Source organism: Coturnix japonica, chromosome 18, assembly GCF_001577835.2.
Source record: "Coturnix japonica isolate 7356 chromosome 18, Coturnix japonica 2.1, whole genome shotgun sequence".
In the NCBI taxonomy this organism is placed as follows: Eukaryota; Metazoa; Chordata; class Aves; order Galliformes; family Phasianidae; genus Coturnix; species Coturnix japonica.
This window is the reverse complement of record NC_029533.1, coordinates 187078-204457: the sequence shown is the minus strand read 5'-3', so window position 1 is coordinate 204457 and position 17380 is coordinate 187078. Positions and strand designations below refer to the sequence as shown.

General features: G+C 43.9%; 1 protein-coding gene across 10 annotated transcripts in view; it reads left to right on the top strand.

Moving 5' to 3' along the window:
* Positions 1–17380, top strand: part of GAS7 (growth arrest specific 7) — a 106245-nt gene that overhangs the window by 38144 nt on the left and 50721 nt on the right. For 5 of the 10 annotated variants that reach the window (XR_001558836.2, XM_032448206.1, XM_015879885.2 and 2 more), the window contains exon 2: positions 203–326. The exons of 2 other annotated variants lie outside the window; for them this stretch is intronic. Coding sequence is in view for 7 of the 8 variants with exons in the window: in XM_032448206.1 (XP_032304097.1) it covers positions 203–326 (124 nt within the window). In the remaining variant the exon portion in view is untranslated. The remainder of the gene's footprint in view (positions 1–202; positions 327–17380) is intronic. 3 more of the 10 variants (XM_015879886.2, XM_032448208.1, XM_015879888.1) reach the window with 1 other exon arrangement.

Genomic DNA, 17380 nt, shown 5'->3' with positions numbered 1-17380 from the left:
TCTGGGAACAGGATGGATAAGTAGAGCAATGGATGGAACTCTTTGGATGTCTTACAGTCTCTGGAATGCTAAATGATATGAATCTTTTCCAGATGTGTGTCTGGTCAGACTTTACATTATTTTGACATCAACTTAAAGGATTGTGTTTTTTCTTTCTTTTTTTTTCTTCTTTTTTTTTTTTTTTTTTTTTTTTTCCCCTCAGCAGAAGCCCAGAAAAGCAACTCATCAGCCAGGAGAAGATACCTTGAACGGCCATCTTCCCCCAGGCTGGCAGAGCTATATGTCTCCACAGGGCCGCAGGTACTATGTGAACACCTTCACAAATGGTAAGTCGAGGCTCCAGGAGATGCATCACCCTTGTGGCAGACATCTGCTGCAGGTAGTTGTCTCTCAAGTTAGTTTTGATAGTAGCTAGTCCCAGAGAGTTACAGAAATGAATGAATGACCCTGCTGCCATATAAACTAATTACAACTAGATCTAGCCTCTAGCCCTCTTTCATCTTAATTATGACCGTTCAAAGATATCTGTAAAGTAGAAGAAGCCCTGCCATGAATGAATTAGAATATAAAGCATTGTAACAATGTAATTTCTACTACATTCTTTTATTTCTTTTTCTTTCAGCTGGAGATACGTGTAGCAATGTATGTACATACATTTAGGGTTGTTTGATGCTGACGTTCAACATCACTAAAGCATCTTCAGGGAAAAACAGAAATAGTTAATTGGAAAGTTGCTCAGGTTGGAGTCAGTTTCTCTGTGGAATCAGAAGAAATGCATGTGTAATGGGATATCAGAGATAGACTTTTCAGTCCATAGTTCTGTCTTTAAATCACTGTCTTGCTAATAAACAGACTTAACTCACAGTCTTATCAGCAACTCGAGACCTGTCAAACTTGTACCACTTGAGTTTATACCATCTTACCTGCTTTTCTGGTTGTGAGCTTAGAACACCATTGCAAAACTTGTGACCTGCAAAACCAGATGTTTGAAACAGAAATAATGACAGGATGACGGGGAGGACAGGACAGCGAGAGTTCACTGTGTTTACAACATAGCCAAAGACATCAACCTCTTCCTAACTCACTGTAGGGGCAAGAAAGAGGCATGGACTGTCAGTGAGCCTTCTGGTCCATTCAGGGACTGATGTGTTTTGCTCCAGATGACTTTGTCCTAGAAGTCTGCCAAGTCCTTATTTACCTTAGCTTTATGTTCTGACATCTCACTGGACTTTTTAGAAAGCATGCTACCATTATTACCTTTGTTTTGAAGCATAGTGTGCTCTGGCTCATTTACAACATCCCTTGCAGGTTGGAGAGATCATTAAGATTTAAGTGCCCTGTCCCCATTGCAAACGAGGTGGTGGTTAAGCTCAGTCCTGAGCCAGCTTTTTACGGACAATACAGCCAGGAACAGTAGCCCTGTCCTGCTTCAGAAGACTAGGTTAGAAACCAGGCTCTCACCAAACAAAATCCAAGGTTTAGGCTGTCTGGGGAGGTGGTAGAATCTCCATCCTTGGGGGTTTTCAGTGCCTGGCTGTGTTTCAGAGCTGTGATGTGTTGTTGGCAGTGATACTGCTCGGTGAGACTTCTCACTTCCAACCTGTCCTCAGAGAATGCCCAGATCACCACTATTTGCCATCTCACTTACTGCAGTGGGATTGCTGTAGAGCAAGGAATATGTTTTACAGAGCAGCAGAGAAGAGTGGATAGAAAAGGGATTTCTGTATTCTGGTCCTTGCTTTAGGGAGCACTTAATTTCTGTTTAGATGAGTGGGTAAAATATATAAACGACTTTAGAAAGACCAATTAGAGTCTAAAGCTCCTCACTAGAGTAGACCTAAATTCAAGTGGTATTGAAGCAGGACTTTTCTGCCATGTTTGTCATACTGCACTCAAGATCCATGCATTTCTGAGCCTCCCACACCTTCCATGAAGTCTGTAGCCCTTTGTGAGACAACAGTATTCTCCTGCAGCACGTATAAGGACACTGTACAGGGACAACTCCAGTTTACCTGGTGTTCTTGGCCAGCTCAGTTTCTTTCAGTCTGCTCAGGTAGAATGTGCTACTGCATGAAAATCTTCTGTGTGTATATTACTTTTTTTTGCTAGACAGTCATTTTGATGGTTTTGCTTGTTTGTTTTTTTTGTTTTGTTTTTGTTTGTTTTTTGCTAAAGTTGGGATATACTGTGGTGTCACATTCACATTGCAGATGTCTTCCTCAAAGTGAATTGTTTGCCAAGGAAGTGTGACACCTATAGTGTCATTCAGGCCTCAAACAAAGCAGAAGTTGGATGCAACCTCCAGACCTTTCAGATGAAGCAGGTGATGAAGCCCCGTCCAGCCCTGGCAGGACAGTGTTTTGATTGCATCTGACTGATTGGCTCTGAGCTTTGTTCCTGAAACACTGGTAGTTCAGGACATAGGAAGCTTGTTCAGTATCATCTTGGATACGTGCTTTTTTCCTTGACTTTAATGCGGAGTTGGTGCTGCTGTGCCATGCAGTCACCGCAGTCACATTTGGCATTTGAGGCCTGCTGTTTAACAGTGGGATGGCACCTTGGCACTCAGAGATTATTACTCAGCTTTGAGCCTAAGGGTATGTCAAAGATAATATGCTATAAAACTGCTGTCCCTACTTTCCTGTGGCAGAGCTGCACTGGCCCAAGTAATGTTTATAGCAAGTTTCATAGACTGGACATCTCACTGATGTCACCTGCTGGCTTGTCTTAACTGCTTATTTGTCTTGTCAGTGCTGCAGCTGCTACTGGCAGTGTTATCATGGGGACATGGTGCCAGCATACATCTCTGTCACAGAGTTTCATGTCCGTCTATCCCAATTTGCCACCTTGGCATCACTTTTTTCAGAAGCAGAACCTAGTTTTCTTTTCCAATGAGATCTTTTCTTTTGTGTGGATGCACTGTAAAATTAGTCTCTGTTGTAGCAAAATGATGATTGATGGAATACCCCAGAGATGTAACTGTTAAGTTGCACAAGCATGGTAATGCAAAGGCCAGTAGCTATGTTCCTAGAAACTGTCTATTTTCCTGGTTGGCTTCTAGCCTCTCCCGAAAAGTTATTTTGCTTACCATTACCCACCATTTGCATTGTTGATGCAAAATCGTTGGATTGTGAGGTTGTAACCATTTTACATATCTCCCAGCAACCAGCTGTCTCTTTGTAGAATCACAGAATCATAGAATCACAGGGTTGGAAAGGACCTGCAAGATCACATAGTCCAACCATCATCCCATTACCGTAGCTACAGCAAACCACTAAACCATCCCTCATAGCTCCTCATCCAGATGCCTCTTGAACACTGCCAGGGACGGCCACTCCACCACCTCCCTGGGCAGCCATTCCAGTGCCTGACCACTCTGAGAGACAAAGCTTTTCCTTATGTCTAATCTGAACCTCCTCTGGCACAACTTGAGGCCATTTCTTCAGGTCCTGTTTGTTGCCTGGGAGAAGAGGCCAAGACCATCCTCATCACAACCTCCCTTCAGGAAGTTGTACTGAGCCTCCTCTTCTACAAGCTAAACAATCAAGTGTGTCTTCTCCAGGCACTGAAGCACCAAAATTGTACCTAAAGCAACCATGAAACTTTGTTTTCAGCTTTGTTAGAGTGGTTTATACCTTTATGTACCTTTTTTTTTTTCTCCCTACCTTAAATCTTTAAATCCATAAAGAAATCTATTTATCTCAGAGTTGGTCTGAACTCAGCTTGGTGAGAGAGCAAATGGTTTTGAAGAAAAGATGACAAGCTATTCTGTTGGTTTCCTGCTGGTGTCTCTGGCTGCTGTGATGCCTGGAGTTCTGTATTTTTTCCCTTATTTTAAATAAGTTAGAATATTCTTCCTACCAAGGCATTTCTCTGTTATTTGCTCTGTGCCTCCTACCACTGGGGCTGAAGCTGGCAGCGAAGCTGAAAAGAGGGAAGAATTTAATTCTGCTAATTCATGCAGAAACTTCAGAGGATAAACTAATAATAACTAGGAAAAGCAAACAACTGCCCAGTGGGAGGAGTGGGAGATGCAATTGTGCTTTCTCAGGTAGTGATACGGGGGAAAGTGGCCAGAAAGTGACTGGAAGGAAGGGTGAACTCGTCTTTGTGTCAGAGCATCCAGGAATAACCTCAGTTCTCCTTGCTTGGAGGCCTGCTTACAGTTTGTTTGAGTTCTGCCTTACCCATGTTCCATTCATGCCCTGGGGAGCCTGTCCAGCCACTTCCATCCAAGAATGCAGCCGCTCAGCCTCTGCCTACAGGATGCTGCTACAGAAGCTGTCTCTAATCCCACCTCTGCCAGAGTCGAGAGTTACCCCAACTTGTCCTGCCACAAGACACCTAAATGCTAGTTTTAGAAAGTGGTGGGATTTTTTCTGCTTAACTTTAATACTGAGGTTAGGAAGTAAATGTAACATTGCATTTTTGGTTGAAAGGTGCTCTACGAGGTCTTCTGTAGTCTGAAGTGCTCAAAGATCCCAAAGCTTCCAGCTCAATTTTATATGTGTTTATTGCTATCATGCGTATGTCCTTTAGTTATCATTGTATGCCTCTCATGCATGAGGTAGAGGACGGTCACTTAGTTCAGCCATATGCTAACCATATGTGGAAGGTTCAGGCATTGGTTTCACTGTCTATTAATTTAACTACTGTATTTGGATATCCCCTGAGTGACAGACATGTCCTTCTCTTGCAGTACTCCAGGTGTGATATGTGCCCAACCAAGTTGCCCTGGCAGACATATCTCTGTGAATATGAATGGTGTAGGCTGGGGCTATTCACCTAATTCAGAATTGTGGCTCAGCCCTGGGATGGGTAGGAGGACAACATAGCTTCCCACCACACTCTTGCCACGGTGTGGAGCTGCAGGGCGAAGCATCACCTCACAAAAGGTGAGAACTGGCAGAAGCAGGCTTTCTTGGCAAGGTCACAGCCATCTTAGCACTTCTATTACCAACAAGAAGTAATTGGATGAGGCATGCACCCTCTTGGCAGGATTATGGCTAAACATCTGTGCCTCCAGCAGGGCAAGGACCCCACAAGCAGCAGGGCAGGTCTGTTACAGGAAGTCAAGTCTTAAAAACAGCAAAGGCAATTTGAAAGCTGGCTGGTGGAAAAGCAAACTAAACAGAAGAAAGACTTTGTAAAATTACTATAAAGATGCTGCAGAACTGCTGGGAGAATCATATTCAGAAGAGTGGTTCTCAATGGTCCCTTGTCAAGGGGAGTTAGCACTGAAGGAAATCCTGCAGAGATTTCCCCAGGCTTTGTTCTAGTCGGTATTTCCAGTAATGAATGGCATGTTGACATTGAAAGTACTTGCTCAAATGTTAACTTCAAATGAAAGCTGGGAGAGAACATTGTGTACTGCGCAGAACAAGCTCAGAATTCAGAAACATGCTGCTAGAAGGGTAAGAAACTGCTCAGTAAATATGTGTTTAAGATGGGAGATCTCATCAGAACTGATTAAGTGACAAAGGCAGGCAATAGAGCAATATACAGACAAAGATTTAGAAGCTTTGGAGAGTCTGAATCTGAGTGCAGGCCAGCAGGTTTGTGCTGTTACTAAAACAGCCAGTATTTTCCATTGTATAAATAGGAGTGTTGTCTGTGAGGTATGAAGTAATCCTTCAACTCTACATGGAAATTATAAAGCCTTCACTGGAATGTTTTATCTTGTTTGGCCTCTACACTCCAAGAAAAATGTAAGCTGGCTGGATAAAGCTCAGAAGAAAGCAGCAAGGAAGATGGGAGATGTGGAAAGTGTGGCCTGTGGGTGCATGTTGAGGTTGGGTCTGAATGCCCAGCCAGTTCCCGAGCAGCAGCAGCCCCCCTAGCCAACTCAGTTTTATAGCTTTTTCACACAATATCATACGTTGCCCAGTTTGGGTCAGTTGTCTTGGTTCTCTTCTCCCAGCTCTTTGTGCCCTCCAAAAATGATTATTTATATTAAAGACTGTTTTGATGTTGAAGAGCTTGGGGTTGGGAATGATAAGGTCTAGTGTCCATGGATAAGGATCTGGAGAAGGTTTGTAGGGCAGACATCTTAGTTGGGATTTGAAACAGACGGCCTCATCAGGAGGAACTGGTGGATGAGTCATTCTATGAACAGCTTGCTGAAGTTGTGTGATCACCAGCACTCATTCTCATGGGAGACTTTAAATTCCCTGATATATGTTGGCAGTTTAATACAGCAGAGAGGAAGCAGTCCAGGAGATTTCTAGAGTGGAAGATGCTTCCTTACGCAGCTGGTATAAGACCCTGCCAGGAGTGGTACGCCGCTAGACCTGCTCTTCACTAACAGTGAAGGACTGGTAGGAGATGAGAAGGTTGGGGACTGTCTTGGGCAGAGTGACCATGAAATTGTAGAGTCTTCTATTCTTGGAAATGTCGGAAGGATGACTATAAAACTGCTGTCTTGAACTTCCAGAGGGTGGACTTTGACCTGTTCAGGATGCTTGTAGCACAGGTCTCTTGGGAGTTACTCCACAAGGGTAAAGGGTCCAGGAAGCCTGGATGCTCCTCAAGACAGAAGTCTTAAAAGCACAAGAACAGGCTGTCCCTGAATGCTGCAAGGTGAGCCGTAGGGGAAGAAGACTGGTGTGGATGAACCAGGAACTATTGTTGAGACTCTGGAAGAAAAAGAGAGTCAATGCCCTCTGGAAGAAGGGACAGGCTACTTGGGGAGAGTACAAGGAAGCTGCTAATGTATGCAGGGAGGAAGTTAGGAAGGCAAAAGCCCAACTTGAACTCAGATTGGCCACTGCAGTAAAAGGAAGTAAGAAATCTTATTACAAATATATCAATGGTAAGAGAAGAACCAAGGAGAATTTCCATCCTTCACTTGATGCAGTGGAGAATGTGACCACTGAGGAAGGTCCTCAATGCCTTCTTTACATCTGCCTTTAATAGGCAGATCAGTTATCCTTAGGGCACTTTATGCCCTGATCTGGAAGTCTGGGATGCTACACAGAATACACCCCTGGTGATTCAGGTGGAGGCAGTTAAAGAGCTCCTCCTCCACCTGTACTGCCACAAGTCCATGGGACTGGACGTGCTCCACCCTCGGGTGCTGAGGGAGCTGGTGGGGGTAATTGCTGAGCTGCTCTCCACCATCTACCAGCGTTGCTGGTTATCTGTAGAGGTCTCAGAGGATTGGAGTCTTGCCGATGTGACTCCCATCTACAAGAAGGGCCATAAGGAGGATTTGGGGGACTACAAGCCTGTCAGCCTGACCTTGGTACCAGGGAAAGTTATGGAGCAAATCATCTTGGATGAGATCACACAGCTTGTGCGTGGTGTCCAAGGGATCATGCCCAGCCAGCACAGGTTCATGAAAGGCAGGTCGTGCTTGACCGACCTCATCTCCTTCTACAACTGGGTGACCACACTGGTAGACGAGGGAAAGGCAGTTGATTAGTCTACCTAGACTTCAGCAAAGCCTTTGACATGGTCTCTCAGAGTATTCTCCTGGGGAAACTGGCTGCCCGTGGCCTGGACAGGTAGACCCTTCTTTGGGTAAGGAACTGGCTGGAGATGGCCCAGCAGATAGTGTTTAATGAAGTTAAGTCTAGATGGCAACCTGTTACAAGTGGTACCCCCCAGGAGTCAGTACAGGGGCCCATCTTGTTTAATATCTTTATTGATGACCTAGATGAGGGCATTGAGTGCACCCTCAGTAAGTTTGCAGATGACACCAAGTTGGGAGGTGGTGTTGATTTGCCTGAGGGTAGGGAGGCCCTCCAAAGGGATCTGGATAAGGTGGATCACTGGGCTGAGGTGAGTGGGATGAGGCTCAACATGGCCAAGTGCCAGGTCTTGCACTTTGGCCACAATAACCCCATGCAGCGCTATAGGCTTGGAGCAGAGTGGCAGGAGGACTGTTAAGAGGAAAGGGACCTGAGGGTGTTGGTTGATGCTCAGCTGAACATGAGCTGACAGTGTGCCCAGGTGGCAAGAGGGCCAATGGCATCCTAACCTGCATTAAAAATAGTGTGACCAGCAGGAGCAGAGAGGTAACCATCCCCCTATACTCAGCACTGGTCAGGCCACACCTCGAGTATTGTGTTTGGTTTTGGACCCCTCACTACAAGAAAGACATTGAGGCCCTGCAGCGTGTCCAGAGAAGGGCAATGAAACTGGTGGGGGGTCTGGAGCACAAGTCTTATAAGGAACAGCTCAGGGAGCTGGGATTGTTTAGCCTGGAGAAGAGGAGGCTCAAGGGAGACCTCATTGCACTCTACAACTTCCTGGAGGGAGGTTGTGATGAGGAGAGGTTTGGCCTCTTCTCCCAGGCAACAAACAGGACCCAAGGAAATGGCTGCAAGTTGTACCAGAGGAGGTTTAGATTAGGCATAAGGAACAACTTCTTCTCTCAGAGTGGTCAGGCACTGGAATGGCTGCCCAGGGAGGTGGTGGAGTGGCCGTCCCTGGCAGTGTTCAAGAGGCGTCTGGATGAGGAGCTATGAGGGATGGTTTAGTGACTGTGGTAGCAGTGGTGATGGGAGGATGGTTGGACTGTGTGATCTTGTAGGTCCTTTTCAACCTTGTAGTTCTGTGATTCTATAAAAAAACATATACTAAGACAGAAAAGGAACACAGAAACAAAACTGATGATAACTATATACGCAAGTTGCTGGAAAAGTAATCCCTCTTATTTATTTCCATGGAAATGACAACAGATACAAAGAGCACAACAACAATATTTGATAGAGCAAATTCTCTGCTGCACATATTTTTTCAACACAGACAAAATTATTAGCTATGCTGTTTTGCCAGTGATGAACAAGAGCCTGCATGCTGTGCAACTTGAAATCTGCACCAACATAGTTGACCCAGTGTCACTGTCACCACCTCTGAAACACACCACCCACCACTTAACATGCACACATCCATTGATTGGTCTCCATAAACATGCAGTTTTTTCCACATGGAGGAATTCAATTCCCCACCTTTACTGCATCTGCACTTCCATGTTGAGATAGTATGTTGTCAGAGTGCCACTTTGCTGCCATTTATCACATGGAAACAACATGTAACAGGATATTGGTGGGAAGGTTCAACCTCTAACGCTAACCCACTGACATCTGCCTCTGATGCTGTGGGCCAGCATAATAAAATAGGAGGCATTACTTTCAGAGCAGCCATCATGTATGTATATAAATGAATAAATGTACACAAAAGTAATGCCTGCTCACTGACCAACACCCCACCCTCTGACTGATGCCCAGAAGCCTCTGAGCAGCAGCCACTCCCAGCCATCTCCCACAGCTTTATGACCTTCAACATGGTGCTACATGATATGGAATCACCTGATTCCCAATTCAGGCCACATGGCCTGGCTCTGCCCCGTTCCCTGCCCTGTGCCATCATGGCCACAGCTCTTCTCCACTGAGTGGCTTGACCTGCCCTGACTGGGCTGAAACCAGGACAATATCCAACCCTTAATCAGTATCAATTATATCATACTTAGGCCCCACCCTTTCCCATATACCCCCATTAGTCACAGATATGGTCTTTGGGCCATTCCTCTAAATTGTCTGTGGAGTTCATTCAGTTCATGACTTTGGGCTCCATCTGTCATAGCAGTCCTTCAGGGCAGGAGGGATGATGCATGGTGCTGGATTGTTGCATGCTGAAGCCAGTTCTGGTTTGGAGTAAAATGTCAGAATTCATTATTTAATTTGGGTGCTTGTTACTGTAATAGCATTGGTAATGCAGCAACCATAGCAACCATAGTAGTGATGACTTGCAGTATTATACGATTCAAATTATTGGCTGTTCTCACCCAGCATCAGATCCCCTTGAGATTCATACCAGGTTTCCCCATCCTTCCACATTACCCACCAAGTGCATGCAGATCCTTGAGCAGAAGCAATCCCACGGATGGGCTTGCTTTTGCCCGAGGCAGGAACAACCCAGACTGGCTTGCCCAGCATGTTGTTCAAGTGCACTGCAGGGACTTTATCTCCTTCTACCATACACACGAGGCTTGACTGGGCAGGGCCAATTCTATTGGCAGATCACCAGCTGCTGACTAAGTGACTTTTGCAAGATGTGTGTCCTGGTGTTCGAATGTTGCAGTACGCATTGATCTCAGTGTAGTTTTTAACAGTCCATTGTATCATTCAATTTTCCCAGAGGCTGGTGTGTGATAGGTGATGAGATATGCCCTCTCAGTGCTGTGCTCTTAGGCCCAGGTGTTTTTGAGGTTGTTTCGGAAATGAGTCCTGTTGTCTGACTCAGTTCTTTCTGGGGTGCCATGTTACCACAAGACTTGCTTTTCAGTGCCCAGGATAGTGTTTCAGGCAGAGGCATGCAGTATGTGGTATGCTTCCAGCAATCTGGTGGTTGCTTCCACTGTTGTAAGCACATGGCGTTTGCCATGGTGGGTTTGTGGGAGTGTGATATAATCCACCTGCCAGGCCTCCCCATATTTATATTGCTATTGTTCTCCATACCAAAGAGGTTTTATGTACTTGGCTTGCTTAATTAAAGCACGTTTCATGTTCATCCATAACCTGTGCAATAGTATCCATGGTCAAGTCCACCACTCAGTTCTGAGCCCAACTGTATGATGCATCTCTTCCATGATGATACTTATGTGATGTACCTTTACAGTCATGTTCTCTACCTGAGCAGCAATGTCTTTCCGTAATGCAGCAGCCCAGATGGCTTTGCCTCTTTGCTGCCAGTTATTCTGCTTCCATTGCTGGAACCACTCCCATAGCACATTGGTGACCATCCATAAGTCAGTGCAGAGGTAGAACACTGGTCAAGTTCTCTTGTTCAGCAATATCTAAAGCCAGCTGGATGGTCTTCTGCAAATTGGCTCAATTTACCTTCTCCTTCAACAGTTTCTGCAGCTCATCATGTAAGGCTCTGTACAGCCTTCCACCTCTGATACTTATCATAGAATAATAGAATCATAGAATTACTCAGGTTGGAAAAGACCTCAAAGATCATCAAATTCAACCGCAGCCTAACCATAGTACCCTAACTCTAACAACCCTCTGCTAAATCTTATCTCTGAGCACCACATCCAAACAGCTCTTGAACACATCCAGGGATGATGACTCAACCACCTCCCTGGGGAGCCTATTGCAGTGTTTAACTACCCTTTGTGTAAAGAAGTGTTTCCTGACCTCCAACCTAAACTTCCTCTAGAGCAACTTGAGGCCATTTCCCCTCGTCCTGTTACCTGTCACCAGTGAGAAGAGACTTGCCCCGCTCTCACTGTAAGCACCTTTCAGTTACTGGAAGAGAGCAATAAGATCTCCCCTCAGCCTCCTTTTCCCCAGACTAAACAGCCCCAGCTCCCTCAGCCTCTCCTCGTAGGGCTGATTCTCCAAGCCCTTCACGAGCCTCGTTGCCCTTCTCTGGACCTGCTCCAGTACCTCCATGTCTTTTTTGTACTGAGGTGCCCAAAACTGAACACAATACTCAAGGTGAGGCCTCACCAATGCCGAGTACAGGGGCAGGATGACTTCCTTAGTCCTGATTGTGTCCCTTTTCCAATTGCTTTGTCAGTGCCCTGTTCCCTAGAAAGGCTGCCCAGTAAGTCTAGACTGTTATGCCAGCACTAGAACAGCAAAGTGACAATGTTCTTGCCTGGATGACACCTGAAGTCTTTTCACTTGCAGCTCACCGATAGTTAGAGGTCAGACAATTATTGCCTCCTTTATGAGTTTTGAATTCCTCCTCCTGTCCCTGTGGCAAAAAGATAGGAGTACAGGAAACAGTGGCAATCACCTCTGTACTTAATTCCTAAACTTCTGAGCCAAAATGACTCCTTCCTAACCTCCCTCCCCTTCCCCACCATCTCTCCAATTTTATTTTATTTTTTATTTTATTTTATTATTATTATTATTTTAATTTAGAATAAAACTGGAACACAGGAATATTTGTTATTTCTTCCTCATCAAATTTGTGCTGACCTTTGTGTTGGCATCACCTCACCAAAGAGTGGTGGTTTCCATCCTGAGAGGTCAGCTCTCCATCTACTTCCCTTGGGCTCAGAGTTCTGATCCAATGTTGACCTGTTAGGATAAACTCAAGTCCCAGCATGATGAACACCCCAGTGCTCTATGCAGACTCCTCAGGTGAGGAGTTGTGCTGTGTGGTCTTAATGAAGAGAAGCTATTAAATGTTTAAGTGAATTGCTGCATATCCCTGTTTGGTTCTTAGAGCCTGTGTCCCTTTTACCAATTTGGCTGAGATTGCTTGTTCCTCCTGTGCATAGGGATGTCCCTTCCCAAGACATGTACCATTACAACAAGTCAGCCAGAAGCTCTGTTGTTCTGCTGGAATTACAGGAAATGTGTTTTTCCAGGTTGGTCAGAGTTGCAAAATCACAATGTTCAAAGCTTTCAAAACCTTTCATGTACATGAGCTGATGGAAGGACTGAGAATAGGAAGAGATCCTGCCTGAGACAGAGTACAAAATAGAATGCTAATGTTTATGTTCAACCTTGAGCACATCTGAACAACCTCTGGGTGATTTGGAGGCTGATGCATGTGAGATGAAATAATTTCTGATAAGTGTAAGGAACTGTGTACTACATACAGCCTCTGAAAACTGTCTTCAACGCATAGACAGTATTTATCCATCTTTAAGAAAACTGAAGAGAGAAATCACTTCTTTGACTTTCAGTTAATCCTCTTTTTGACAGGAAATTGCTGTAAAGCATTGACTGAGTTGTTCTGGTAGAGCAGAGGATCATGTACATAATCTGGATTGTAAAGGCATGTGGAAAAGTTTCCAGGCTTCATAGCACTAGTGACATTGGTTTTGTTGAGAGGAGAGCCCTAGAATTACTTTGCTGTGCAAAGTTTGAATGCAGCATGTGTTCAAAGTGCACAACTACTTACTACTGTGTGTGGGTGGTAGATTCAGCTGGAAAATATTTGATGATGCTGAAGAAATTCTGTGATGTGCTGCAGCTGCAATACCTCATATATTAGTCAAACAATGCACTCCAGCTACCTTACCCATCATATTAAAGATGACATATACTTATGACACAAGTGTTTGTGTGGCTTACTGCCATCTTGCATTCTCAGCTAAGGTCAGCGTTTCTTGGTGCATCCTTATTTCCAGGCTTTTCTCATCTGTGGTGTTACGTTCTCATTTACTGAACAGCTTTTTGTCTCTTGGAAAGCACTGATTTTATTTCTTCATCATAATTATGACCCATTTATTCTCATCATCACAAATACAGTCCTTGAGAGGAATCTTGAGAAGTCCATGACTTCAGAGGCTCAGGAGAATGTTCTCTATTTGCCTCAAAGAATACATATTCCTTAGTATCCTCCTGGTTCTATCAGCCATCTTTTCTGCTTCTGTTTTCCTAGATACTCATTTGTGCCTATTTTGTTTTGGCATTAACCGTTATTTCACTGAAGCTCCTAATTCCTGGCTGGTCTCTGATCCAGCTGTGCAACCACCGCAACCTGTAGCCTGCTAACCAACATTAGGAGGATCAGAAACAGTAAGCTGTACTTTTCCAGACAGTGCTTGAACAATAGCTGAAAACTCATTGCCAAAAAGGTATCACATTTCCCTTGCAAATAGTGTTTGGTGACCTTTAGCATCTTACAGCTGGTGAACAGCTGGATTCCTTCCATCGAGTATCCTTTTATCTTTGTTTTGTAACGATGTTTCCCAGGGCACCAAACCACTACCTACTAAAACATCTCGGTGGTGAAGAACTGACACATCTTAGCCCCCTTGGAATCACAGCTGGAAGTTGCACTGCTCTTTGTCCTAGTTGTACTTTGTCCATAGGCCACTGTCATGTGAATGGTTCCTACTACAACATGTACAAATAAGACATAGTCATGGTGGTTATAGTCATGTTTTATGCAATACCATTGCCAGTAGGACTCTTGTTTTGGTCAGAGAATATACATGGAAACTCAAAGGGACTTTGCATTTTTTGAGGTTCTCCATCCTAAAATTTATCATTTGCTAAATTTATGTCTCATAGCTTCTATAAAGTGCCAGAGCTGAGACAAATGTAACCTTACGATGCCACAAGCTCAACTATTCCTTCCTAAGGTACATAATTTTTAAGTACTGTAAGTGGATAAAAAGGATTGAATTAAGAAGCATCAGGTGTAAAGGAACCCTCCTTGCTGCCCTGTAATAAGCCACAGCTTAGTTAGAACATGAAAGCAATTTTAATACTGATGCATTTCACTGAGTAATTGAAAGATGACAAGAGACTAAGCAAGAGAATATCGTGACCTGTAATCTCATATTTGCTTTTTCACTGATGCTGTTTTCAGAAGGGAAAAAAAAAAAAAAATAGTTAAATACAGGGATTGGCCACCGTGCAGAGGAAATGCATACAGAATCCATCCTAGCATCTCAAGCACAGCCTTGAAAGAATCCCACTAAGGGTGCCATTAAGACTATTAATAACACATTGGTCATTTTGTAACCTTGTTTCCAAGCTCTAACAAATCTTGAACTCTTTATTTTGACAGAATAAACAATAATTATTTTATCTTTGCTTGGTTAGAAAACAACCTCAAAGCCAAGTGTCCTGCATTGGATGACCTCTTTCCTGTGTGGCAGTCAGTACTATAATGCTGGAAAACACTGAAGATGTTCCAGAAATCTTCTGAAGTACTGGTTGCTGGGCCTGAAGTAAGAGATAGAAGGAACATAACGATGACCTACTCTTGTACTTGTTCTACTTAATTATTTTCCATCTCTTGGGAGTGTTTGGAGGGATTCAGTCTGTAGGTTGAGATTTTTCTTTTGTATCTCATCAGCCATAGGGAACACACACTCAAACCAACTAAACTTAAGGACCGCATCTGAGACACTCTGGAAGCAAGTAAGAGATGGCAGGCATTGCAATCGTGTCTTTTCTATTGTTTCTCTTTTCTCCTACTGATAAAACCTACCAGTGACAGTTTCCCTTTGATACAGTAACCTGCCCTGGTAAAGTGGCCTAAATCCTAGAAAATCAAAGCAAGTCTCAAGAAAATGCTGGAAATAGCATTGCTGTCTCTACCAAGCTTACAGTATTGCAATATCAGTCTTGCTTTTGTGTGTCATGGTCTTTCCAAAAGGAGGGCATGTTACAGGTCCCCGTGCTCATTTTAAAAGATACTCAGAAAGATGAAATAAAGACTGTCAGTAGCTTTTCCCACAACATGTAACATGTAACAACATTCTTATAAACACAGAAAACTGTGTTTACACTGCAGTGTTTAGGGCCAGAGAATATAGCTATACTGCAGTCTCAGTTTCTGCATTGAACTGCCTGTAGCAATTGAGTTGGATTTGAGATCTGAGACTGTAGCTCCTGCTGAACTAGTTCATGTACTGCATTGAGCTTTACTTTCAGCACTTATAAGACTGAATCTCATATTTCATGCAGGTGCAAAGAGATTTGCATCTGTCATTTCTGCCTGCTTTTCCTGTCCCTTGAAATTTAAATATGAGGATGGAAGTGAAGATCAGGGTCTTGGGAGGCCTGTGGGCTAGTGTTACCTTGAAGTGCAATGGGAACACAGCATGTAGAGGACAGTGCTGCAGTTTAGAAGCTCATGCATAGGGTGGTTGGTTGTGCCTTTTAAGCTGTTGTTACCACAGCCATGTACTGCAGGGCTCAGTGGGTCAAGATGTTGGAGTACAAAGAAGAAGCAGCTGCTGTGATGAACTGGGAGACCTCTCCCATTCTGGTCAGCAGGAGATCAGGAGGGGAGAGCCAGAATCCAACTGTGCATCATCTCTGTGAACTGGTGAGACCTCATTCAAACTAAACGAAATCGTCTTGTGCTGGATGTCTGCTGTGGAACAGGGGAAAAATATTTTCATTGTACTGTCATTCACCTATCCTTTCTGCTCCTGAAGTGTTGAATGTTTTACTCGAGTCTTAGAGCATTGCAAGTCATTTCCCTCCTTTCATGCACAAACCTACACATTTCCTCTGCCCTTCCTTAGGGCTGTTTTCCCCCACTCACAATATCAAGGAGTGAAGCATCCTCAAGCCTTTTCTGACTCATTGCAAATGTGATGAATATCTTAGCAAGAAAGGTGAAGATGCAAGAGCACTAACAGCAGTCTGTCTCTTTCTGCTTGGTGAGGTGGCCTCCCATCAAAGCCAAGTGAAGCGTGGCAGCGCCAGGCAGCCTGGAGGTTTGGACTATGGAATGCGATGCTGTGCAGTTAAAGGAAACCTGTTTTCAGATCAGGCATGTTTGCACTCCCTTTGACTCATGAGTCCAAACAAAGTTTGGACTATAAGGAGCCACAAAGAGGCAGCAAACCTTGCCAAAAAGGCAGCAAAGCAGGGCATAAGCAATTCAGGACATTCCTGGAATGCATTCTCCAAGAGACAGAGAAACCAGTGAGGAGGTGCTCTGCTGGACCTCTGTTCTCCATCAAATGGAGAAGTTCATGTGGAATATGAAGCTCAAAGACAGCCTTGGCTGCAGCGATCATGAAATAGCAGAGCTCATCATTCTTAGGGCAGCAAAGAAAGCAAACAATAAGCTTACTACCCTGGGCTTCAGGAGAGCAGTTTTGGTTCAGTTCAGGGATCTGCTGTCCACTGACAGGATAAGAGGAAATATAACACGCATTTTTTAGAAGGGGAAAAAATAAGAGAGGTTTCTGGGAAGACCTTATGATGGTCTTTCATTGCTTACAGTTGACCCAAAAGAAAGCTAGAGAGGGGCTCCAGAGAGTGTAGTGATAGGGCAAGGGGTAATGGCTTTGACCTAGATGTTAAAGTGGAGATTAAGTTCGATGTGAAGAGGAAATTCTTTACCGAGAAGCCAATGTGATAGTTGTGGCTTGCAGTAGGTGGCAGCACACCAGTACAATCCTGGTTCAGGATCATTGCACTTGTGCTTTTGCAGCTGCACTATCACTGTTATTATGTGTACAGAAAGGGATTTTCTTTCCTCTCAGCACTGAAAACAAGTGATGTTTAAAACATTCTTGTTCATTTCCTGTCCAATAAAATGTTTCTATTTCTACATTTTTTATTGCTTTTTTTTTTTTTTTTTTCTTTTTCAATATGCATTGCTCTACAATCAACTTAATTTCTGTATTTTGAAAATCACTGGGTACTTTGGATCACATTCAATGGACTTCTATGTGCAAAATTTCTGCCTTCTGATTATGTATCTGGAGTTTTTGTGTGGCTGGAGACCGGCTCCACAACAGCCAGCAGGCAAAACAGAGACCACTTACTGGAAATTTAGAACAACTAATTATGTTTCAAATTTATTTGCTAGGTTTCCTCTGTGCAGTCTCAAAAATGCAAAAGCTACACTTGCATAAAATATATATGAAAGTAACTAAAGTAACTTCTAACTGCCAATGTCCAAGTCAGTTATGATAAAAATATAT